The sequence below is a fragment of the Anguilla anguilla genome, chromosome 12 (genome assembly GCF_013347855.1).
Source record: "Anguilla anguilla isolate fAngAng1 chromosome 12, fAngAng1.pri, whole genome shotgun sequence".
Lineage (NCBI taxonomy): Eukaryota > Metazoa > Chordata > Actinopteri > Anguilliformes > Anguillidae > Anguilla > Anguilla anguilla.
Genome location: NC_049212.1, coordinates 33,969,635 through 33,996,079, shown reverse-complemented (window position 1 = coordinate 33,996,079; position 26,445 = coordinate 33,969,635). Strand labels below are relative to the sequence as shown.

At 45.4% G+C, this 26,445-nt stretch overlaps 1 protein-coding gene across 1 annotated transcript in view; it reads left to right on the top strand.

Annotated features, from left to right (window-relative positions):
• The window catches only part of gbe1b (glucan (1,4-alpha-), branching enzyme 1b), a 114,969-nt gene that overhangs the window by 60,760 nt on the left and 27,764 nt on the right, over positions 1-26,445 (top strand). The window contains exons 11-12 of the mRNA XM_035385140.1: positions 14,579-14,689; positions 16,306-16,477. Coding sequence (XP_035241031.1) covers positions 14,579-14,689; positions 16,306-16,477 — 283 coding nt within the window. The remainder of the gene's footprint in view (positions 1-14,578; positions 14,690-16,305; positions 16,478-26,445) is intronic.

Here is a 26,445-nt window from a genome sequence, read left to right as displayed (position 1 = left end):
GCAACCACATTGTCTGACTTCAAAAGGAAATGTGTTGCTTTGCAAAATTATTTGGTGCATACATATTTATGGTAAGCCAGCTTTGATCCAACTGCTCCCCCCATTTTTAAATGATAAAGGATAAAAATGTGTTTCCTTTCCTGTACAATTTTGGAAGGGGCACCATAGATGTTCAGATGGCAGCCATTTCCCCTTCATCGTCCTTCCGAGGGTCGTGGTGGTCATCCTTTTGAAGTTTGGGATAATGTGTGTCATTTGCATATTTCTTTTCTATGGAAATGTGACAATAACTCCCATCACTGTCCCCTCATGGGGAAGGCTTATTTTACAACGTGGATGATTTATCTGAGGATATATATCAGAATGACTTTTTTTGCAAAGTTAATGCAAAGTTTATGACTACCTGCAATGAGAACTAAATGAGAACTAAAAATGAAGTTTGAATTCAAGTCACGTGGCACTTTAGTGCTATCCATACTGTAACTCCATGGCAGAAATAAATAAATAAAAATCCCTGCTCATCTTTCAGTGAGTCACAGATGTGACTAAACCATATGCTGTGTACAGCATTTCTTTATCTAAAACGGAGCCTCTGCCTCATTTATATTCCGTTTCAGTTATTCTTAGCCAAAGTGAGCCAAGAAGTTTGATAAAGACCCCCAAAATGGCTCCATTAAGCCAATGATTTCGGTTTATTCTGATTCTGACTCGGTATGTGGGTTCGACGTGTGATAAACGTGTCATTCACGTTGTGTATTTTTCAACAAATAATTTCAGATGTTCGCCTTGCATGGAAATTGGACATGACCAAAGAGTGGACAGTAAAATGTCCAGTGTTTATTTAACTCTAGCAGATAACTCTAACAGTCCAATGGGGACCAAATGTTAAGTTAACAGCTTTGAACTGACAATTTATTGTGTATCCTTATGATTTTCCTGCTTATTTTACTTATTTATTTGTATGGCGGAGGGGCATACGTACTCTCACATTTTGAATCCTAATCAATAGCAATGCCATAAGAAAACGTTAAGTATTTATCTTGTGGTAACACAGTCATTCCATCTCTAATTGATTATTGGCTTAATTCATGACATGAATTTCGTGTTCAGTAGAAGAGGAATCCAGTAACTGTGTTTGATTTGTGAAGCCACTAGGAGCAGTTCCTCTCGGTTTCTTTGCGGAATGCACTGTGCCAACCTCGGCTTGGCTTAATTATATATATATTTTTTAAACCCAGGTTTAAATTGGAACTGTTTTGGGGGGCTGTGTGGTTGAAGGGAAGGCGGTGGAACGCTGTTTATTTAACTCAGAATAAAAATGTTCTTCCTCCGCTACAGATACATAGCTCCGCCCTTACCCTTATCCGATTCCCTCTCTTACCAAAACGCGTTTGATCTAGCTACGTCATGATAATTGAATTACAACTAACAACCGCGTTAATAACGTTGGCACATTTTCTTAGCGCTCTTACTGAAGCATATTTTATCATTTTAACGGCCAATTTTCCGTGAGCATTAATTAAGAAACCTTCTAACGCTCAATGTGAACAGCATTACTGGTTCACATAATGCACCCGTCCCACATTTGTCTTTCATCCGCTGAGATAGGTCGAGGCGCTAAGCTGCTGTCAGCAATGTTGTAGGTAACCTTTTCGGCTGCATCTCAAAGCGGGTTATCGCTTTGGAATTCCACGCAAACAGCGCCGACCATCAGTCCATCCATCCATCCATTATCTATAGCAGGGTCGCGGGGGGTGCAGTAGCTTATCCCAGCGTGCATTGTGCGAGAGGCAGGAATACACCCTGGACAAGCCGCCAATCTATCGCAGGGCACACACATTCACTCACACTTATGGCCAATTTAGAGTCTCCGATTAGCCTACCTGCATGTCTTTGGACTTTGGGAAACCGGAGTACCCGGAGGAAACCCACATGGACACGGGGAGAATATGCAGACTCCACACAGAAAGGCCCCAAGCTGAGATTCTAACCCACAACCTTCCTGCTGTGAGGCGACAGCGCTACCCACTGCACCACTGTGCTACCCCAGCACCGACCAGCTGATTGATAATGGAGTACATTGTGTGTGATAATGGAGTTTACTAATCATGCTTGATATAGTTACTTTTGAAACCAGTGTTCAAATCTATTTAAAAAACTGTCAATGAATTCCTGTGAAAAAAACAATTACTTAACTTGAACAGAAGCGATTGTGTCACATGCAATCGTGTCCTTTTCTGAATGAATATAGGCCTATATTTTTTCTTCACCTCTATGTAACCTTGGTTCAGCTCTACCCATTATGGACAAAATGAATTATAGATTAGAGATAAAATTGAAATTAAATAGACAGAAGCCATGCACTTTCGATTATACTAGCTTCCGGCTTTTGTTTTCCGAACGCCCTTCGCTCATCCCCAGTCTTTTAGTACAGAACTTTTATATTTCAAACTCATAATCAACAGCGAGTGACTGCTGACTGAGGTCGGCTTTTTGGCCCCCTGCTGGGCTGCAGTGGAATTGCAGCTTTCGGTGTCAGTGAGTTGCTTCTGAGTGCTGTAGAACGGTTTCCGTTTGTTGCAGGATTTTCCCCTGCAGCGGAGTTGCGCCTGTTATCGCTGTATCTGATCCGTGCCGTGAAACTCTCACGCTCACTTCACCGGAGTCCTTCCAATCCACAGAGCGTAACAGGATATGCGCTCGGCTTGTTGATCGTTTATTTGTGGAATTCTTTTTTTCTGTTTTTCGCTCACGTTTGCCTCAGTTAAACGGCACAGGTACGCCATGAGGGGAGCTGCAGGGGTGCAGCAGGAACAGAGTGTTTTCTGTTACCTTCTCCTTCCCTTCCTCACTCTCTCATACCCTGTCAGTCTCCTTCTGGTATCTCTGTCTATTTCTCTCTTACTATACCTTCTCTCTCTGTCTGTCTGTGTCTCTCTTTCTCTCCACCCCCATTCCTGTTGGTATCTATCGCTCTCTGTGTCTCTTTCTGATTTGAAAATATGAAAAAAGTATGGGGCCACTCACAATATAGGAAGGTGGTGATGATCGTTGTTCTCTGGGAGTTGTAGTTCTTCCTGGGATTGTGCAGTCAATAATCTGTATACACCAAGGGCAGCTATTCCTGAACATTCAGACCCACCTTACAGCAACTCAACAGCATCTTAACCCCCCAGCTGCAACCGGTGCTTCAGCGTGTGAAGAGGTCAAAGGGCAAACTGTGCTCAAACCGGCCACACAAAGCCGAGTGTCTGATGGCTGACCGGCTTTGTGTCTGGGTGGATCCGCCATGTTTTCACCGAGAGGAATGTTTCTGATCCAAGATTAGTGTAGTGCTCTTATATATGTGCTGATAGATTGATCTGCTCGAGACTGCCCTTCCTACATCTGAAAAAAATAATAAATAAATATGGATATTTAAAAAATTATTATTGTTGTTGTTGTGGTTGTTGTTGTGTTGTTATGCATTTATTTTTACTTTATATACTTTTGCTTCCTCTTGTGACTATATGGCACTATATTCCCCCATCTGTGCCAGCACAAGGCAATAACCGGCATTCATTGCTTATTATTATTTTTATAATGTGGGAGTAATAACACAAATTGCATTTTCTGTCAGGTTGATTTATTGACTTGCAGGAGTCAAGTGACTCCGCTCAGCTTTGAATTGAGCGGTGGGGGGAACGCGCGCGCGCGTGTGGGGTGGGGGGGGGGGGGACACGTGTGGCGTATGATCAAGCGCCCGTCCGCCTGTTTCTCCGGGAACGGCGCGGATACGTCCGTCTGTTCTTCCGCGGTTCCCTCTTTTCACCGCAGCGGGAACATTCTTCCTCCTCTCGTTTGAAAGGATGTGACACCCAGAAAAGCCTCGCTCATTAATTTGCCGTTATTTCTCCGCCAAAGCGATCTCCTTCCCGTTTCATGTGTGGGTATGCGGTGCTTCTTAGACTGGAAGAGTCAACCAGAAGAAATGCATCCACCCTTTAAAATCTGTTATTTACTTCTGAGGCACATTCCTGGATTAGCATTTATTTTTACACTACAGTGGCTAATTAAGCCTTGGTGCTGTCTTGTTTTGTTCTTTTTATTTTACTTTGTTGATAATCTGGTTTGACTATGTGCCATGTTGGTTTTCAACATCACCATTTTCCCATAGATGATCTAAGAATCTAAGGGATCTTAGAGTCTCAGACAAAAAAAATAATAAATAGACTCCAAACTGAACGTCTGTGGCATTTTCACTCAATGCGGGAGATTAAACATTTTAGGAGTAATGCATTATTAACAGTTATTATGTGGAGCTCCTTGAAAGGGTGGCAAACACATATTTATCTGGTCGCAGTTTGTGTCAGTTTGATGAAAACTTGTTGAGGGCTGTTCATCATGGCGTGTTCCGACATTGTAAATTGTTTTCCAAATACTACTTTCTTTTTTTTTTGTTCAGGTTCAGATTAAGAATGGTTCCATCATTCCTTTAAGATTTCATATTCATTTTACTTTCAGCCCCCTGCGATGCTATACGAATCGTCCCCCATCTTTGTCAACCTAAGTCGATAACCGACATGAATTATTCACACGGTTTTCAATTATCACGCCAATGGAATTTGTTTTCTGTTTGTTATCCGCGGCGCGACTTCGAGAGTTAAGTAACTCGGTTCGGCTTGGAAATGAAACGTCGTAGGAGCGCATAATTCAGAATGGAACTCCGAGGCAGCGCATTACGCAGTAAAGATGCGATCGCCGCTCGCTCCGTATGGGGGCAGAAATGGATTTCGTCGGCACCGCACATATGAGAAATATGGATCGGGCTGGATGGTACTGGAGAAGGCTGTCAGAAGGATCTGCTAATTGATGTGATGTCCCTCAGCAGTGTACTGCTTCTTCTTAACCCACCGCATGGACTGTACCATCCCAAAGAAGCACATGACTGAGGGGGACTGAGACTCATCAGTGCGACTGCACCATCAGCACACCGACGGGTGACGGAGAAAATAAAACGCCAAATGCAACAGTTTGAAGCGTCGCGATCGCTCTGCGATGGCACGGGGTTGCGTTTCCCTGGAAATCGTTTTGGGTGCTCGCTGTCATCCCTTTTTAGACGGAACGGTCCGTGTGTCAGCCCCTCGCCTACAGGCGCGCAGCGATCATCTTCACCAGACCGCTGAAGTGCTTCTCTCCTGTAGAGCGGTCGTCCAGCGGCTTGATGTTATCCGCCACGCCGTGGCCTTTTTTCCCCCGTCAGTTTTCAGAGCGGGGCTTAATTGAGCATTCGCCGCGCGCTCCGGAACAATGGCCCAGACGGCGGTCTTCGCTTTTATCAGCTAAGCGTCGGCTCATTGACCCGCTCCGGGGACAGCGGCTTCGTGTTCTGCTAGCAGAAGCCCTCGTGCTGATGTCACAGTGCTCACAGGCTGCGCTATTGGCCACACGTGGAGGCCTGCAGCACGTACGCGATGTAGTTTCAAATTGTGGGTTTTTTTCCTTTTTACGTGATAAACTCTTTACTCTGTATGAATCCAAAAGCGGCGTTTCATTCTTTGTTTGGGCTATGCAAAGGTTGCACTTGTGAGGCTTGGTTGAGATTTTCCCTCTAATCTTGCAGGTGTGAAGGAGTCTCTTTTATTATTTTTATTTTTGCATGAGTAGGCTTTATTAGTGTGAATGTTCACAGCCAGAACAATATTTGCAAAATTGTGTCAGCTGCCAAAATAGTTCTAAATTTAGGTGTTAGGAATAAGACAACACATTATTCTGTGTGTTACTGCTGGGAGAACATGTGGTATGCCGTCATTTGGTTCAGAAAAACACATGTATGTAGTATGAAAACTGCCTAAAATATTTGCCAGTGTGTACCATTCTTGGTTTTGGGCATGCCAAGATGGGTATATATTTTTACATGTGCTCTTGCTTTTAATGAGAGAAACATGCTGAGATGTGTGTGTACCATTCATCAGTATTTATGCTCTTTGTACACAGTGTATTTGTCACACTGAGACATCTAGAAGGGTGGAAATATAATCTGAGGGACATTTTGACCCAAACGGCCTAGGTTAAAGGGTAAGCACCACATAACAGCATCCCTCAAAGATATTAGATTAATTAATTTCAGTCCAGAGATTTTTCAGTAAATTGAGCTGAAATTTTTGTTAGTATGGCTTCAAAGTTGGCAAATTGATCACTCCCGACTGAAACACCCAAAGTCACGCCGGAAAATTAACCCTGTGATGCCTGACAGAAAAACCCGGAAGACAAATGGCTCTGCTATTTTACCTTTAGGCTAAAAAGATGGCAGAAATGGACAGTATTTTGTTGAAAAGATGGCAGAAATGGACAGCATTTCGTTGAAAAGATGGCAGAAATGGACAGCATTTCGTTGAAAAGATGACAGAAATGGACAGCATTGAAATATTTGATTCCAAATCAAGAGGGCATTATAAGTGACTCAGGTGCCCTGGACCCTGAGTCTGTAGAAGACGTCATCGCTGATTCTGATACCGCAATACACTCGTTCAGGTTTGAGCTAGAGGTGATTGGAGTTGGAGGATTCTTCCTAAAGCCAACAACCAGAGCACTTTCTGGAAAATTCGCTTTTTAGCTAACTTGCCCAGATTCACACAAGAAGATTGATACTAGTAGTTGTGTGCGTCCCTATTGTCTAAGGATATTAGATAATACGGGCTGCATGCTAACAGTGCTAGTTCTGTCAATGACTGCCGATGTATAGCACTAGCTAGCTTAGCTCATGCCTTAGGATCTACTCTAATCCACCTCTAGCAAATGAATTAGTCTAGCATCATATGTCGATTAACTCGTTTTCCATTAGCGTTGTCGCAATAACTTTATTATGCACATCAAGTTATGGCGATATAGGCAAATTCTTCAATGGAAAAGGGCTAGCTATAGTCGATTTGGCAGTATCTCACTTCCTCATTCTATCACGTTGCAAAATATAACGTAGGTGATCATCCCGTAGATCAGCGGTCTCCAACCCTGGTCCTGGAGAGCTACAGGGTCTGCTGGTTTTTGTTTTCACCTTAAAATCAGCACCCAGTTGAGACCCAAGACACCAGGTGAGTTGAGTTAACTGTGTAATAAACTGCTCTAATTGATTCATGAAGTGCAGAGTCACTATGAAAGCCAGCAGACCCTGTAGCTCTCCAGGACCAGGGTTGGAGACCACTGCCATAGATTGTTGAAAAAGGTAGGCAGAGCAAAAAGAGTAAGCGATTTGAACTTTTAGGGCTTATTTGTTGCCTTTATTTCAATAAAATTATATTTAAACATTCTGAATCATAAAATAGGACAACATCATCTATTTGGCTGTTAAAAATTTTCAGAATATCTTACCCTTTAGCCCCAATATAGCTCAGGTTTTACTTGGAAATAACCTGACTACCTCCTAGTTGGCTGAAAAACTTTCACTTTTCAACCAAATGTAGCCGGCGTTTCACCATAAAATATTCACCGGAAATGTTCTTTCACTTTTAATGCGAATGGAGAAGATGGCCGCCAAGCTTCCTGTCACATATCAATTAGGGTGCTTTTTAACAGGCGAGGAGAGACGGGTCACTTCAGGTGAGCTCGTCACAGTCTCCCTCTCTGCTTTCCTCTGCGTATCCTCGCCCCCCCCCCCCCCTCTGGCCCCCAGCCTGACTCTCTTGATTAATACCGCTCATTTACGGGCCAGGGACGGCGGTGCTGGCCGGCTGCCTGTGAAACATTATGACGTCCTAATAAGAGGAGCAGTTAAGACATGCCGCGCGAGTTTGGGTGATTACATCTGATTACTAATATGAAACGCTGTCATCCCTAATTGATAACGGCACAAAAGCAGGGCCCTTATTTAGCGAGGCCCCTTCCTCGCGGCCATAATGGATGGAAACGTAACGGAAACAATTAGAGGAAATATGAAAATGGGTTCGTTGGCAGCTGTGGTGGTAAAAAAAAAAAAAAAAAAAAAGTGATTCCACGGCTCCAGGCAACTCTCTGGCTACCGGCACACCAGTCGTCTGCTGTTTCTGCCGGGTCTGTCTGTCTGTCTGTCCGTCTGTCTCTGGCAGCCATATCCTGCATGCTACATGGTTCTGACACCTCACAGTTTTGTCAGAAATCGGTCTGTTGACACAGTCTGTCAAATTCTAAGCGTGTGGATTTTTATACGGCCAACAGTTTTTACCTTCATTTAGCCAGGGATTGCCACAGATGATATTTTTCCCCACTGACTTAATTTTCTTTTTCTTTTTTTTTAGGGGGGGGGGGGGCAGACCAGGTCCAAAAGAACAAGATTTAGAATCTGAATTGACTTTGTGTTACAAATACAAGGCTGTTCAAAGGCATCCTCGGGAAAGCACAAGGCAATGTCGACATTTTAAAATTAACATTTTAGCCATTTAGCGGACAGTCCAGAGTGTCCGCTAAATGGTAAAAAGTATTTCTACAGCTGAACATTTACTGAAGCCACTCGGGTTAAGTGCCCTTTGCTCAAGGGCACAGGTGCAGTTCCCCACCTGGAAATTTAACCTACAGCCTTGAGCTTGCAAGCCCCTGACGGCTGTGCCACGTCGCATTCAGCTGGAATAAGCCTAGCACGCTGTGTCCGCGCAGCTGGCGAACTGGGCCTTGCTTACGCTGACTGATGTGTTCCAGAAGGTTCCGGCGCTGCCAAAGCACAAGCCGAGAGAAGCATCACCTGCACCCACCCCCCCCAAACCACCCCACACCCCCCCCCCACCCCCCCACCCCTCTTCACAAATTATAGCACTTTGGGGTTCATCCTTTTTATTCTGTTAACTAAGCCACCTGCACCCCCTCCTTAGCCCGCGAGATTTAACTGGGGCTTGTGGATTTAAATACTGCTCTCTCTCTCTCAGCCCGCTTGTTAAGCAAGGAGAAACAGTGCGGAGAGTGGAGGGAGGGCAGGGGCGGGGGGCTGAGGGGGGGGGGGGGGGGGTCTTTCAGCTGGAGCTAAGCCCGAGGCAAGAAATTTGCGCGGGAGGAGACGTCATTAATCTCCATGATGCGGCTGAGGAAGGGCGAGGGGGACGGGCAGGTGTACGCTGGGAGGCCGGTTAGGAGCCCGGCGCCGGGGGTTGGCACTGTTTGTTTGTTTGTTTGTTCGCTCCGGCGTCTCCGTGGCGAGGGTTCCGTCGCAGCTGGGTCCGGGGCCGACGTGCGATATCGAGCTGAGCCGCACACACACACACACACACACACACACACACACACGCCGCACCTCGGCTCTGCGTCCGTCCCTCAGGCTAGCGCTGAACGCGGCCCCTCGCATCCAAACCTGACGTGTTAATTAACTCACGACGTGCAGCTGCACAGAGGAGGCGCTTCCTGATGCTCTGCGCTGTACCGCTGCACACTGTGGTGTTAAACCACGGACCTGTCCGTGTACCGGTTCTCTCTGTCTTTGCAAAAACTGAATTGAACCGAATTAAGCACTAGCGGTGCGAAATTAGCATTAGTCTGGCAGCAGTCCTGTTCTATTTACTTCCTGACTTATTTGAATAAACGTAAACGGACGAAAGCAGTAATTGCCCATTTGGCCGGTTTGCGGGAGCCGGTAAGAGCATGCTGGGATTGCTGCGTGTCTCGTAAGGCCCTGTGACTCGTGCGCTGATGAGCGGCCTGCCACCGCGTTTCTGGATAATCTTCGCACCCCGAGAGCTGGGGGTTGCTGAGTGTCGTAAATCACCGCCTGTCTGACAGCCGCTGGGAGGGGACGTCGCTCACTCCTGTGCCATTATTAATTTGCATCCACTTTGGCTCCTGACAGGATTGCTTGTAAAGTGAGATTTGTGGCTTCTGCAGTGTGTGAACCTGGGCGAGCTACTGGCAATGCGGTCTATCCATTCTCTCTCTCTCTCTCTCTCTCTCTCTCTCTCTCTCTCAGCACACTTCATTGGCAAAAGATGTCATTAGTACAAACCACCAAAGAAAAAAAAAACTCTATCAGTAATCCAGAGGAAGAAATCACAAACTCAAAACCTTAGAAAGTCCAAAAAATTATTCGATAAATGCTGCAATTGTATTACTGTATGTCAAATAGTCTTTAACTTTCAAATTGATACATTGATTTGCAAAGAAATGCTAGAAGCCTCTCTTTTTCTTTTCGTTCTTTGATTAACTGTGAAATAAACTTCATTTTCAGGCAGTAACATGTACACAGTGATGCAGACCATAAATAAAATGCTTCTAAAATATCAACAGAGGTGCCCGTGTTGTGTATGTGACCCAGCTTAACATTACCATTTTTATGCCTTATCTTATTCCTAATTATCCCTTTGAAGATGGATTAGTTGCCCTATTTCAAAAAATTAATGTTTAAAAAAACTAACCCATAAACCTCTCAAGTGTCAAGATGTGCTGGTTATATTTGCAGATATTCGTAGGCGTATTAAATGTTCGTCATCAGTAATACTAAATAAACTAATTAAGATGTGGGAAAATATGTACCAAAAAGTCTAGGCATGAAGAAGTTATTTGTTCAACATGGTGTTTAATGCTTCCTATTTGTTTGATCTCTGTCTCCCCTATCGGCCCACTAATACATAATACTTATGTATTAGTGGGCCCTATGCAGGACATTAAATCACATTTTAACAAGACAATCATATGTTTAAGACCGATTATTTGTTTGGAATGCACTATAGATAGCTGACGCACTTAAATCTTATTTAGCTGTGCATAAAACAGACAGAAAAAACATTCTCCGTCTCCGTACCAAGAACCCGTCTTTTTTTCACATCAGATTAATAAGACTCCATTAGTTCCCAGAATGCCGATACTGGCATTAAGAAGCCTTGGTTGTGGGCCCTCTGTCAGTGAGGCTGATTTCAAAATGGCAAAGGACCCTGGGCAGGAAATAGTCTGCAAAAGGCAGAGCTGAATTTGTCCAATAGTTTTGCAAGATGTGCAACACTCTACTCACGTAGAGTAGAGCCTACTGTATCTTTCTGAATCTTATATATTTTGACAGTCCCACTTTTTTAGCAAAACCAGTAATGTCTTCATTGTGGTGATTACCTGAATCAGATAATGTGCAGATATTGAACATAGGAATTATGTGATGTTTGAACTGGAGATTTGCATTCTGGGACGTGTAGTTCATTACAGAAACCCTGGCAACAAATGTATATGCATATACAATGCAAAAGCAACTACATTTATTTCACACCTAAGTGATATATATGATGATAGACAGAGACCTTTCAATCCTGGCATTTTATTTCTCTCTCTCTCTCTCTCACTCTCAGTCTGTCTGTTGCCATTATTCTGTCTCCCAACACTGCCTTTGTATTTTGTTGCTCTGACAATCCATCAGTCCTGACGTCATGTCGCGCTGTTTCCCTGAAAGTACAGAAGGTTTGTTTTAATGATGTCGTCAGTGCTGTCTTTGCACTTTCCTTTTTACACAAGCGTCTTGTCGCAGTGCATTTCTTATTTTTATGCCTCGGAAATGAGCACAAAACAAGCTAAATTGGAAAATAAAATGGAGGGTAATAAATATGTATGAGCATGCAGTAATTCAGGCAAAAGCAAGGACAGTTTTGTGTACAGATAAAACCCCTTTTTACTGAATGCAAAGTGAAGGATATACAGTGCCGTGAAAAAGTATTTGCCCCCTTCCCGATTTCCTCTATTATTGCATATTTGACTCACTGAATGGTTTGAGATCTTTAGACAAAATATAATATTAGACAAAGGGAACCCAAGTATAAACAACACATTTTTAAAATAACTTTTCATCAAATAAATAAAATAATTATCAAATGAGTGAGTTATCGCTTAGGTCCTGGAGAAATATTGGCAGGTCGTCCACTGTTTCAAGTGTTTTCCATTTGGAGATAATGGCTCCCACTGTGGTTCGGTGGAGTTCCAGAGCCTTAGAAATGGCTTTGTAACTGTTTCCAGACTGATATATTTGAACAACTTTTTTTTCCTTTCTTGTCTAGAATTTCCTTTGATCATGGGATAGTGTGCTTGTAGAAACTCTGTGGTGACTCCTTTACTTTGATGATAATGTTCAATATGACTGAGGTTTAGATTCAACAGGGCTGGCTGCAATCAAGCCTGGCTGTATTCAAACAGCTGAATCTAATTATCAATTCAATTTTATTAATTGGTTGATTGAGTAACTAAAGGGCCAATTACTTCTTCAATTGGATGATATGGGTGTTTGATAAATTAGTATTTCATTTATTTAATGAAAAAAGTTAAAAGATGCGTTTTTTGTGCACTCAGTGTCCTTTTGTCACATTTTGTTTAATGATCTGAAACAATTCATTGTGACAAATATGCCATAATAGAGAAAATCAGGAAAGGGACGGAAGTCTTAGACAGGAGTACTGTACTAAAATCACATTATCTGGGATATCTTGGTTTCATCCAGACTGTTAACTTTGAGACCGGATTTTCATTTTTGCTTGTTTTGTCTTTGCACACATTGTGACTCAGCGCACACAGACAATGCCTTTTAATAATGGCCGGATGGTAATAAATGTTTAGAAATCTCTGAAATCCTTCTCCGCTTTAAAAGGATCCATATCATATCGACCAGACTTAGTTTTTCCGTATCTTGAAGTGGAAAGCTTGTCGAGTCTTAAGATTAGTTTCCAAGACGATAACTTGAGCATTTGGTTAAGCTCATTTTTATTGATTTCCACTCCCATTGTACGCTCGCACACACACACTTGCAGGCATGCATGCACGGATGCACGCACACACACTCTTTCCTCCTCTCGCTCTCTCTCCATGTCCGTTCTTTCTTGCTTTCTGTCTTCCTGATTCTTTATCTCTCCTCCTTTCTTTCTCTGTCCGTTTCTCTCTCACTCCCCCTCTCTCTCTTCTTCTCACTCCCCCTTCTCGCTCCTTCTTTCTCTCCCTCTGTCCCCTTCTCTCTCCCTCTTTCACTCCCCCCCCTTCTCTCTCTCACCCCCCCCCCTTTTTCTATCTCTCTCTGTTTTTAAACAGGTGTTAAAGGTCTTCAGCCGGTGACTGTAGTTTCGTGAGCGTGAGACATGGCGTTCAGGTGTTTGGCAGACCAGCATGTGAGGCTAACGTGATTTACCCTGCCGTGGGACCTGCAGCCCGCATCTGTGCCTTGTGTTTTCCCTCAGGGGGCGATGTACATTTGCTTCAACCGTCTCCATGTGGTCCATCCATCGCCAGTATCCCTGTTTACATTGGCTAGGAGAGACAGTGTGAAGGGGGGAGGGTGGAGGGGGAGAGAGAGGTGGAGAAAGCAAGGTTATGGGGTGGTTTTTAAGATTTATTTTATTACTATTTTTTATTACTTCTATCTCATTTATAATATTATTTTTCTATCGGTTTCTTCTTTATGTTATTATTCCCCTTCTTATTTCATAGTTTTTTGACATTGTTATTATTGTTAATGTAATTGCTGTGACAAATATATAAGCTTTGGCAAAACGTACTACAAAATATGTCACGCCAATAAAGCATTAAGCAAAAAAAAAGAACCTAAATTGAATTGAGTCAGAGAGAAAGATTAAGAGAGGGAGTGGGTGGGAGAGAGGAAGAGAGAGAGAGAGCATCTCTGACCTAGCTCTTCATATTGTAGAGGTCAAAAGAGGGAGATGGAGGGAGAGAAAGAAGAAAATAAGAGAGGGGGGAGAGAGAGATAACCCCTGACCTCAGCCCTTCATATCGCAGAGGACAGAGAAAGAGAGGAAAGGGGAAAGAGGTCATGCCAAAGAGAGACCGGAGGGAGAGGGAGTGAGAGAACAGGACCGAGAGCGGCAGTTTAACATGGCCGCATTACTCGTCACAGCGCGCTCTCTGTTGACTGTAGCCCTGGTATAGGTGGGCTGGCATTTCCTCCATGTCAGCCCGCCTGGCCGTCCCCTGGTCCCAGCGAGCGGCTTTCTGTCCACGGCCGCGAGACACTCGCCAGCCGCCTGTCAATCAGCGGAGCGGCCGCCTGTCCGATGTAATTGGGCTCATTGGCCAATGATTGATTGGCAGACAGTGACGTTACAATATTGATGATTGATGGCATCCGTGCTGAGAATCATATACTTTGTGTACCGTTTCTTTTAACTGTGCCTGAACACACACAGACTGTGAGCACGCTATGCACAGCGGCGTACAAATACCGTTATTTTTACCGTCACTGTGCTGCGGCTAACCTTGCTCTGGGAGTCAGCTCTCCGGATGAAGAAAGGCCAAGAAATGGAGTCAGTGTCTACAAAAATGCCTTTGACAGTTGACTTTGAATATTCGGATCGTTGAGTCTCCTCGGTTCTGCGTATCGCCCCCTGTGTGGTTGAGTGGCAGGCCGGGACGACTGCAGCACTCTGCCATTGTAATGGTTCTTTTTTTTCCTGTCTCTAAATGCTGTGGTGCAGAAATAATGTTGATCTTTGACCTCCCTGAAGCTCTCCCATAAGATAGCGTGTCAGACTCCCACACACCACTCGCCCTTCAAATAACAAATAAAAGTGTAGATGTCTGGGTTTTTTACACTTTATTTCACATCACAGCCATTTTACAAAAGAGGTAAAGAGTGCTGCTTTCTGAACTGCTTTTCTTTTACTCTCTTTCTCTTCAGATCCTGAAGGAGTACAAGGACGAGGAGTGGAACATGGGCAATATCGTGTACACGCTGACCAACCGTCGCTACGGGGAGAACTGCATCGCATACGCCGAGAGCCACGACCAGGTAGGCTGTCACAACACAGAATTGGGCGGGTTCATCCAATCAATGATTCAGACTACATGGCATAGGCGAGGCATAGCTGAATACATCCAATAAGTGAGTCACCCCCTGGGCGGGGCTGGGCGTGGTATAGCTCTGTACATCCACTTACTGATTTGCAATGTAAAGGGGTGTCACCAAATGAACATGGGAACAAGGATTGAGAGAGAGTATCATTTCTCAAATTTACTGTCTATTGGACAGTCTTTGGGATGGGGTAGAGGTTCCTGTGGTCATCGAAGGTCACGTGGTTCCTGTTAAGAGCCGACTGTGGCCAGCATCCCCGCAGACCGACAGCCGATGGGCTCCAGTGTTCCTCAGGGATACGAGGGCTTCCGTCGGTGCGGACGATGGCATCACTTCCCCCACCGTCGGTCAGCGGTCGGGCCTCCGCAGGCTTGCCTGCTTGAGCTGCCTCCTCAACTGACGTCTGCACTCTCCTGAACTTCGCCTCTAACTTCGGGCGGGCGATAAAAAATAATTCGCATATTCCCATCCTGGGTGGCAGACTGTATCGTTGGCCATGGTCTCTTTCAGTGAAATTCAGTGTACACTGTGTCTGGAAAACATACAATTTGAAATGTGTGGGCTGTGGGCTGTGTGTCCCATTTGAAAGCATTTAAAATTCAATAGCGTTTACCTACCATAACCCATGTACGGATCTGTTTACAGCAGATCCGCTCAATGGGCAGCTTTAGCTGTCAATAGGAAAGGTCACGGGAAAGATATCTTTGTTTTTGCGGATGGGTACAGAGTGGGTTGGGTTTACAAAGACGAGTCTTGTTAACTGGCAATCTTAAGGTTGAAGAAATCTGTGCAAGACCTTAAAACTGCAAAAAAAAGTATAATCGGTTTTTACAAAACCCAAAACAGTCATTGAAGGGTATAAATATAATCTTCGACACGCTTCCCAATCACTCCGCTCAAGAGATAATGTATAATGATAGTCTCACAGGAGCATTCACAGTCTGCTGGTTCTTTTGATGAACATCATTTTGTTCTATTTAAGCTGGGTTGGAGCAGCTAAGTCTTTAATTGTAGAGCAAAGGAATTAGGAAACCTTTTGAATGTGAAACCGACTGGAGTTCTGTCTGTTCTCAAAGAAGTAGACATCAAAATGAAAGCAGGATTAGATTGGCTGGAGTCAAAATTCATCAGGCAGTCTGCACACACATCAATGTGTCTACAGTACTAATTTATTTGATTTACCTTTCCCTGTTAGACTACTGCTTTCTGGATGGAAATGTACTGAATGTTCTCTCCTTTAATAAAAGTGGAAATACACTTAAATAACTTAATCATAAATAGACTTAATGCCTATATGTGGACCTACATAACTAAGTTTTTTTATTACTGCAAAATGTATAATCATTACTTTTAATGCCTTATTGAATATCCTATTTTCAATCCCATTTGATGGCTCTGTCCAGTCCACGGTCTCATGCATGTGAAGAATCTGCCCTCTCCTTCATCCCGTCTTCAGCATCCTTTCTTTAATCCCCTGTATCTCACTCTCCCTCTCCCCCCCCCCCCCTCCCTCTCCCTCTCCATCTCTCTCCCTCCCTCCCCCTCTCGCTCAGGCGCTGGTGGGGGATAAGACCCTGGCCTTCTGGCTGATGGACAAGGAGATGTACACCAACATGAGCTCCCTCATCCCCATGACGCCCGTCATCGACCGGGGCATCCAGCTGCACAAGATGATCCGCCTCATCACCCACGGCCTGGGAGGGGAGGGCTACCTCAACTTCATGGGTGAGTCTCCCGGGAAACCCGCAGTCCCAAAAAAAAAGAATATAAAATAATTAAAATGAGGCACCTGACTGCTGGCCAGACAGAGGGTGAACAAAATGGACGTGCATCCCCTACATCATGCGTCAAAAGAAAAAAAAAACATTGGTGTGGTACAGTAATGAGATACCGTCTTTGGCTGTTATATTACTGAGCAGTAAAATCGAAAGGCAACAGGTCATTAAAATGTGTGCGTTCTGCAATCAGAATCAAACTTACTTTTAGTCAGTTCAGTGAACTCCGTTATTTAAAGAATGAAAGCTGCGGGGGGCGAAGCCAAGGTGCAGGCACGTAAACAAAGCTTAGGCTTAAAAGTGCATTTTTCTTCATTATTTGCTTAGCACACTCCCTGGCGCACTAGAATAGCACACACTGTATGTATTACCGTGTAGCTGGATGTATATTAAAGCAAACTAATGAAAGGACCTTGTGTTCTAACACTGCCTCATTACTCCGTTTGGGGTTTGAACCAGCAAGCCCTTGGTCCACGGGTTCCCAAGTACAACATTGCAGAATTATCCCGGCGCTCTGAATGACTGTATGGAAAGTGCATACTGTGTTTCAGTATTCATTGCGGTGTTAAATCTGGAATGACAGAACGGTCTGCTGCGCTTAACGATAATGAGGGCTAAAAATGAGAAGTAATGAAATTGTATCATTAAGAAGGCTTTCACTGTCTGATTTGCAACTCCTCCAAGGGCTGGCTGACCTTTGTGAAAACTTGGAGAGAAGTGCTAGGACAGTTCTCATTTTAAAGCTTTTCTAAAAGGACGGAAAGCAACCCGACCCATAAGAAGTGTTTTAGCCCCACCTGCTGACTGGGTGGACTGCTCATTTGAAAAAAAAGGAATAAAGCACAAAAGAAAAAAAAGATGGCTTAGGTTGTGCACGGTGAGGGGAGTAATTTATCTCCGTCTGCTTTGCGCCACCGTGTCTGACGCCGGCGAGTAATTAGCAACGTTCAACAAAAGCGTGCGAGACTGCATTCATCAGGGAGAACCTCTGCAGACGGCTCGCCGGACGTGCTGGCTCTTCATTAAGAGCGACCTCAGAGTAGGGTTCAGACGGCCGTGCTTTCGGGCTCCGCACTCGGCATATCCAATCAGCAACTGCGCACTCAATGAGGAAGGGGAAAAAAAAAAAACAGAATATTTAAGTCAAACGGGTCTCGGGGGAGCTGCGGTCTTAACGCATAAGAATCGTTACATTTCTGTCTCCGGTCTGGCGCCATTTTCATGGTATAGGGAAGCGGTCTTCATCGGTCTTGCTTTCAAAACTGGAGGTCAAAAAATCTAAAAAAATTAAGCGCAGACCAATTGAACTTCAGGGTACATTTTTAAAAAGCAGACAAAACAGTCTACAGGAGGTTTTATAAGTACAGTGTCAATTAAAATAATATTTACAAGGTTAGCAAGGTTCTCCCCTCCCACTCTGGTATGAAGTCGAACTGCAGGTGAGAGGAGAGAGAAGTGCAGACATTTATTTATTTTTATTGTTTTTCCAGAATAGATAAATAAAGATAAGACTGTGGGGAAGATTTTGTCTGGCTGAGCCAACATGTGAAGCATTAATAAGGCTGACTGCTCTGCCTTAATGGTGAGAGCTTTTCGTTTAGGCTCGTCCGCGTAGCTGGTGAGGTACACTAAATGCTGTAATTAAACGAAAGTCGCCTTCGCTCTCCCCGGCGAGCCGGCGTTCGGCAGATCTAATCACGGAGGAGCGCTCGAGGCACGGGGCGTGAGTCTCGGACGTTAGAGCCCCCGAGAAAACAAAATGAGAGAGAGAGAGAGCGTGACGCCGCGCCAGCGTTCCCCCAATCAAGGCCGCGTGACGCGCGGCGTCGGAGGACCGATGGCGGCGGAGTCGTTTCGGGCAGGCGCTGCGCTGAAACCAGCAAAATCGTTTGAGCCCGGCGGGGGCGGGGCGGGGTCCCGGAGAAGCTCGGCGGGAAACCTTCGCGAGCCCCTCTGAATGTGAGGGAGTTAAGTGAGGGGGTTTGGGTGCAGCGCATCGCTAGGGAAACGCTCGCGCGTTTCTTCAGCGGCGGGCGGAGAGGGAGGGGCCGTGATGAAAACGCTGAAAGGGCTTTATTAGCGTAGCGGCCTGGCGCTGATGGGAAAAGTTTACTCCCCGACTTTGAGGTCTGAAGGAAGCATAAGATCATCACCGCCGTTTTTTTTTCTTCTTCCTTTTCCTTTTTCTTTCCTTTTCCTTTCCCTCGCAGAAATAGGCAGAGAAGCGGGCCTTTATCAGTTTAATTGAATCTCCCGTGCCCTCGCACCCACGGAGCTCCGTGCCAGTGGAGAGCAAGCGGCCATCTTGTAGATAAAATGAAAGGCAGACGTTTGGCTTCGGCTTTCTTCTGAAGCCGTGGCTCCTGAGTCTTTCTTTCAGAGGCTCATGCGTGATCCAGTGTCTGCCACTCCTCTGGCCCTGGACCAGTGGGGTTAAGAGACCAGAGCTCAGCACAAGATCAGCAGAGGACAACAGAACTTCACTGTGAAATATGTACAGGTAGTGAACAAAAATTGGAAGCAACCGTGAAGGGTTCTGGTGGTTCCAATGGTGTTGGGTGTATTTTCCTCCAAACGCTTGGGTGCACTCATGCCATTAGGAGGCATGGTCAATGTCAGGCCTTGCTTTATGGTACTGGTTGATCGTGTTCAGCAAGTCTTTGTTCTGCGAAACATTTTCACAACACCCCCTTGTTTTTGTTCTTATGGAACGTAAGGTTGGAGTTCTTCATAACGTGTCGATACCGGTCAATTTCAGGAAGGAATGGCGTTATTGCCGTTTGTTTGAGGAGTCTTGCAGTCGGAGAGGTTGCTCTCCCAACGTCAGCGTGACCGGCAAACTGGAAACGATCCGCAGCAGGTGTCGCACGCGTTCCGAACAGCGGCTGCCTCTGAGGAGCTCCCCACGTGCCCCGACCCCGCCCTAACAAACGCGGCGATCTCCACCCCCCGCGCTCGTCGCTAATCGCGGTCGAGCATATGGCTCGCGCCCGCGTCCTGTCCAGGTGCGCCGCGTTCGGCTGATTGATGGCGGCCGCCGTGGCGGGCGAGGGGCCGTGTGACGGTGCGTGGCGACGGCCTCGCCGAGCTCCCGTCACCCCCGACAACCTGGCGGTGCCTCTCCGTCGCATGCTAATCCCAGAGAAATGACTGGGCCTCACTGAGCGTGCCAGTGTGTCGCTCGCTGTTTACACTGCTCTAGTTCTGCATAGAAAAGGCATTCGTCACATAACCAGGCCCCAGAATTCACCTCTCTCACTTACCGCCATCCAGGATAGGCCGCGTGCAGACGTGGAATACATATGCACTATATTAGATTAGATTAGATTATACTTTGTAAGATTGTTCTGAACATTTCACTGATAATAGATCATTATAAAACGTACAGAGGTATCATTATAAAACACACACAGGAACCAATCATAATATTGTAAATATATGGACTTGTATTGCAATGTTTGTGGCAGTGGTTTGTATATTTGGCCATATATTGTGAAATGTTGCCATTATCTTGATATTATATTTTTTCCATGATATTTTTCGGTAAATTTCATTTCCATATGGGATGGCCGGTTTGCTCTTTTTGAGTAGGAAAAATACCTCTGTGTGTACATGCATAACCACATAGCTTGTGTGTAAGTATGAGTTTCATTATTTTACATCTGTTCTTTGTCACTATCAGTGTCTTCACTGAGAAGGCTGTAACCCATAATTTGTTTATCTACCATTTTTTATTTCTTTTGACAAGAAGATTAAAATAATGAAGAGCATTTACAGACAAGCTCTTTTTCAATTTATTCTGATCTTATCATTCTGAGTGTGCTATTTGGCAGGAACATTTTCCATTTATAAAAAGCTCTTATTACCGTTTAACAAACGCGTAATTAATATTTCTCTGGTGTTATTACCGGTCAACAAATGCATAATTAATATTGCACTGATGTTATTACCGTTAAAGAAATGCATAATTATTATTGCACTGATGTTATTACTGTTCAGTAAATGCGTAATTAATATTGGACCTTTTAAATACTCAGCAGGTACTCAGCCCTGTATTCTTACCATTGAAAATTCTCTCTCCCTGCCATTGCTGGGATTCCTTGGGTTTCTGTCCTTCTAGTTAATTAAGGGGCAGGAAGTCCCAGTAGTTAAGCAGAGGACAAAAGGAATGTAAAAAGTGGTGGACCTGGCAAATCTACAGAATCTACAGTTTATGTACACAGAAAAATGACACAGTTTATACAAGTCCAAACGAGATCAAATTCACTCCATCAGAGTAAAATGTCCACTATAGCAGTAGATCTGCTATGTAATATTCCATTACATGCTTCTGTCATGAATTAATGGACATAGTTGCTGACTATGCCAGCGAGCTGCTGAATTGAACTGAAATTGGGTGCTTTTCTTCTCAGTCTTCATCACACCATAAAATTGAATTATAACATGGTGCGGCAGCAGACATTCTGTACTTTAACATAGCACTGAAAACTGCTGCTTCAAGGCCAGGGCCTCCTGAAGTTACAAATACAGACGAAAAATAGCAGTTCAGTATCTGGTGAGTCAGAATTTGCGCTAATGTTGCATTGTAAAATTGCATTAGATGCTTTTCATGAAAAGTATTTGGGAGACGGTGTTATATCCAGGGCGACTTGCACAGCTTTTTGTTTTTTTTCCATAACATCCATTTACTGAAGCAGTTCAGGCTAAGCCCCTTGCTCAGGGGTACAGCAGCAGTGTCATGCCTGTTAATCGAACCTGCAGCCCTTAAGCTTACAGTCCCAGTTGCCTAACCATTATGCTACACTGCCGCATCAGATGCTTCTCTGATGGTTAGGCATGTTTCTGAGTTCAGAGTTAATCTAAAATGACGGCATAAAACCAGGTGAGAAAGCTTGTGTGTGTGGACCCCTGTGTGTAAGAGCCTGTAGGCTCAAGTGAAATGTGGGGAGAGGTGAACTGAGGTTTCTTTGTTTGAGAGTCTTTGCTCCAGCAGCCTCTGGCAGGCGCTGTGAGAGGACCGCTCCCAAATGCAACCCAGAACCAGGCCCCGATAGGCCGTCTCCGCCCTGTCCTGACCCGACCCGACCCGCCCCGCCCCGCCCCGCCTCCACGCGTTCGTCTTCGCGCTGCCGCCCGTAAATCTCCCGCCCGGCCCCCCCGTCTGACCGCGCGAGCTCCCCGTGTAAACAGGTCGTTTTCGGAGAAGAGGGATGTTTGCGCACGTCGTAATGTCTGCTCGCCGCAGACGGCGGGGGAATTGATTGGCTGTCTCCAGTGAGGCGGCCTTGGCAAGGGAGAGAGATGAGATCGGTGTCTTCCGGGAAGGACTAGGTGGGGGGGGGCGGGGGCGGGGACGGGGTAGATGATCTGATCTGTCGCGGCATGTCCACGGGTTACATCAGACCTCGCCGCCATATTTAAAATTTTGTTATTTTCACTGTTGCTCCTAAAGGAAAGATTTAAAACAAGACCAGTATATGGCTGGACCGAACCGGCCGACGTCACAGACATGCGCGGTGTAACTTTATCACTCACTCAGTCAGTCAGTCACAGACGTTTGTAGAGCTGGCCCTGCTGTTGCGGTCCAGCCAAAAATAGTCTGGTGAAACTTATGGAAAAGTGTATTTCTCTGACCCACTGCTGGCCTTTCCCTGTGGAGATGGTGTCAGTCGCTCTCTCCTCTCCTAAGCGCTTTTTTTTGGTGCTGGTCACGAGCCGCCATCCCATCGTATATCGAGCGGTCCCTCAGGACCCCATAGCCCGCGTGGGGGTTGTCGTTGACGCTGCTCCCCTCCCCCCCCATCCTGAATCCACTGATGGCTTGAGTCCTCTGCTTCTAATGACATACGATGCCTTGGGCTTGCCAGTGTTTACAAACACGGTCGAGGCCTTGTGGTGATGCGATCGTTGAACGGATCATAAATCTACGGGCGCGGTAGATGTTCTCGTCGAAACTTTTGTGGCTGCTGTACAGTCGGAAAGTAAAGTTTGAAAACTGGAGCGCGATAACCGACCTTGGATAAAAAGGGGGCGGGTCGTTGAGCATAATGTTTTCGGCGTGATAAGTCGCTTCTTATTTTTCTACCGGCTTCTACTTATTCGTCTTACATCACTGTGAGCATTGGGACCCGCGTGTGCAGTTGTTTTGGAGGGAAATGGAAAAGATAAGGGAAATGAGCCTCTCCTTTTTTCCCTTTTTAAAACACCAGTACCAATAATAATAGCTTAGGCGCTTCATTTCTTATCCCTCCACTGCAGCAGCTGACCTGATAGTGTTTTGCTACAGGAGCTTTCCACTGCTATGTGGGTTTTTTTTTTTTGTTGTTTAATATGCTTTGCGGTCGAGTGAGTTTAATGCATGCAGCAACCTCGCAGTGCTCACCATGCATAGCATTTCACTCTTTCAATTAACACCGCTCACAGATACAAGGATTCCATTTCAGTCAGGCGTCAAGAAAACCGTCGGAACGGAACAAGATATACAAGCGATAATATGCGGCCTGTATCGCGGAATTACACTTGATGCGATACTGGGGAGAGAGAGAGACACAGAGCAGGGGATTAAAGAAAGGATGTCGAAGGAGAGGACAGATTCTCCGCGCGGTGAGGATCGAGGACGCTGGAGCGTTTCCAGCGTCTCCAATTAAGCCCGTCCCGAGTGGAGCGGGGGACGGGGTTCCGCGGGGACAGCCGGCGAACTCGTTCTGAGGAGTAATAATGCAGTTCTTTCCTTTAATTAAGAGAGCGGGGTTTTAAACGGAGGAACAGGTGAACGGCGAACGCGCCGAGCGGAAGGTGCCGGAAACTTGCGGCTAATGAGGCGTGCTGGTTTGAGTCAAATCGTCTCTCGTTCGGCCAATTTGCCACTCGCTAAATTCGCGAAACCAAAGGACTGTTTTTCTTCTTTTTTTAAACCGGCTCCGTGTCAGACTAATTAGGCCGTGATTATCAGGTTAACATTCGCTCAGCTCTGCGGGGCTGAACAGGTTGTAGCAATTTTTCTGTAACAAACTCCGCTGTAACGAAAAGTGCTTGAGACTGTGACCGCTTATCGTCCTCCTGGTATTTTATTTTGATTTGCCATCCCCCCCCCAGTTTTTATTCCCTCCTGCTGCGATGGATGGGTGACTTATCCAGGATGTATTCCTTCCTCTCACCCAATGCATGCTGGGATAGGTTCCAGCCCCCCGCGATCTTTACCAGGACTAAGCGGGTTAAATAATGGATGGATGGGATGGATGGATGCTCGTATTTTAGTGTCCCGTACGACCAGAGGGTTTTGGTGGCCCTGAACAGGAATGTTGTTGTTGTTGCCTGAAAGTACTCCAGCATAAATCACACCCGCCACTTAACTTGAGCTGTGTGGCCCAGGGATGGTTGTGTCCTTTAAAAACTGCCGTTAAGTCTTTATGCCAGTAGTCGACTCTCCGCATAAGATGCATTTCCTCCACCTCCCCCCCCCCCCACCACTGTCCACCAGTCCTCAGTATGCATGCAACCACACTAATGTCCACTGATACTTCACTCACCCAGTACTTCAGTCACAAATGGCGCATGAATGTCTGTGGATGAGGCCCATCCCCCCGTTTTGAGGATAATGGGAGGGAGAGAGACGCACGCCGTGGTGCAGTGGATGTTTCTCATTTGTGCGGTAGTGACCTTTTCCGATTACGCACCTCGACTCGCTCCTTCTCGGTATCGACATAGCCATGTGAAAGTCGCTACATTTCCAGCCTGCCGCATTGACACCTGTTTTTCTTTTTTTGTTGGTACCCAGGCAAATGTAACTCAATGCGCTGGCATTGCTGACCGCTAGGGGCACAGCAGTCAGTTAAAATCCCTGAAACAAGGCCTGTGCAGTAGATGTCATGATTGTAGACATCAGTGGTGAATGGGAAAACTAAGTGGTTGGCTGCCCAACCCCCTCCACACAAAAGTTTTAAATCTCAAACATGACTTCCATTTGTCGTACAATTCAGAGAGCCAAATGGCTCCAACACCTGTCAAAAAGGTGAGGGGGCCAAAAAAGAAAAAAAAATTATAAAATGTTTTAAAAATTGCTGTAGTAGAGAAGAGAATGACAGGCCAGGTAAATAAAAAACAAGATTGATCAATGGCCGAAGAAACTATTGAGAGTTCTAGAACATCGACTTGGGATATTCCAACATTCCAAAAAACCTGCACTTAAAAAGGTTAAAATGCCCCTCTCTACTCCTGCCTTATAGTCCGAAATTCAAATATGAGAAGAGAACTCCCACTGCAGGCCACCATTAATCTGATATATTTTATCATTTCAGTTGACTGGAGTAATTTGCTGCTCATTTCATTATAAGGTAATGTCAGCTGGAGTGCACACGTTTGATTTATTCGAATAATTATGTTTGGTATGTATCAAGGGGTTGTCAAGAAGTGCTGAAATGTGCATTTACAGCAGTTGTGCAGATGCCTGGGTCAGAGAATCAGAGCGATTTTTAAAAAATTATTTATTTTTTTAATGCAATTTCCACATTAAGCACAGCTTACACACATTAGTGAGGCGGTTATTATGTGTACAAAGGCGGAATTAAAAAGCTTCGCTCAATGCACTGTGCGTGTGTGTCACATCCCCGCCCCTCGACCCACACACACACACGCGCGCCCCTCAGAACTGAATTCTTCCTGCCGTTTTTTTAATTTTTATTATTGTTTTTTTTATGGTGTTGTCTGGTCACCTGATGATGGATTCATTATCTCATCACTCTAGCTGCCAGAACTGTCAGCCGGGACCCTTCCTTTTCATTCAGTGCAGTGAGCAAATCTATCCCTCCGTGGTCCACCCCTCCGTCTCTTCTCTTCCTTTCTTTTCGGTGGCAGGCTTTGTCGCCTGCTCAAGTCGTCCTGTCTTAGCTGGCGAATACCATTAGCCCGTGCGGAGCGCGATGTTCATTGGTGAGTGGTAAAACCCGTCTGCTTTGTATTGACGAAGCCAGCGCGAATCCGCTAGCCGGCTGTAGCGGAGACGCATTTCATTTCGTTCGTTTCGTTGATGTTCGGCGCGAGTTCCCGACAGAGAGGAAAGTTCGGGGTCTCGCGGGCGAACTCTTCTTTTCGCCGGGGCGCGCCGTTTTGCGGCCGTGGCCAGAGCAGCCGGAAGAGGTCTGAGGAAAAATATGCTGTAATTAGTGTCGGCCGAGGTTGTAGCTCAGGGTGGCGCAGTGCGGAGGAGCTGGGGCTGATGTTTATGGAGCCAGTGTTTTATCTCCTGTTTACCCCCGGAGCGGACTGCTGTAAAATGAAGGATCCTGGAAGACCTTCCAAACGTCTCCACGTTAGGCTAGCTAGCGCAGCACCACCGCGCTCTCTCGCCCTGTGCCTCCACAGTCCACATTCTCAAAACGCTTTTAGCGTTCCCTCTGAACCGCCATCAGCAGCTGAGGTTCATTTCATAACATGTAAGGATGGCATATCTGCAGGATCTCCATCCAGTTTCTCTCTCCAGTCTCAATTCATTATGAATTATTGGCAGATCATGCATTGCGTGGCTATTGCCAATACACAGCATTGAAAGAGGTGTGGTACAAAAACATTACACATTTTTTCGATGCAAACTAAAGTATTTATTTATTTTTTTACACAGTACTGATAAGTGTAACAGGACAAAACAAAGAAGGTTGTATACATAATCATTTTATACATTATAGATAAATTGTCTTTCTTTTCCTACTCTGACTTCCCCTCACTGCTTCCATGCTAGCCTGTTTCAGAAAGTGTATTTCTAAAGGCTTAGCCCATAGCCTAGCCCGTGCCTATGTACAGTATAGCTTTACTCTGCAGTGTGTCACATGGACATGCTTTGAGATGCATCCAGAATTTCTCTGCTTTTAATCAATGAATATGTATAATGCACACTTTGTTTCTCTGGGATGTGCTGTAGGTGTA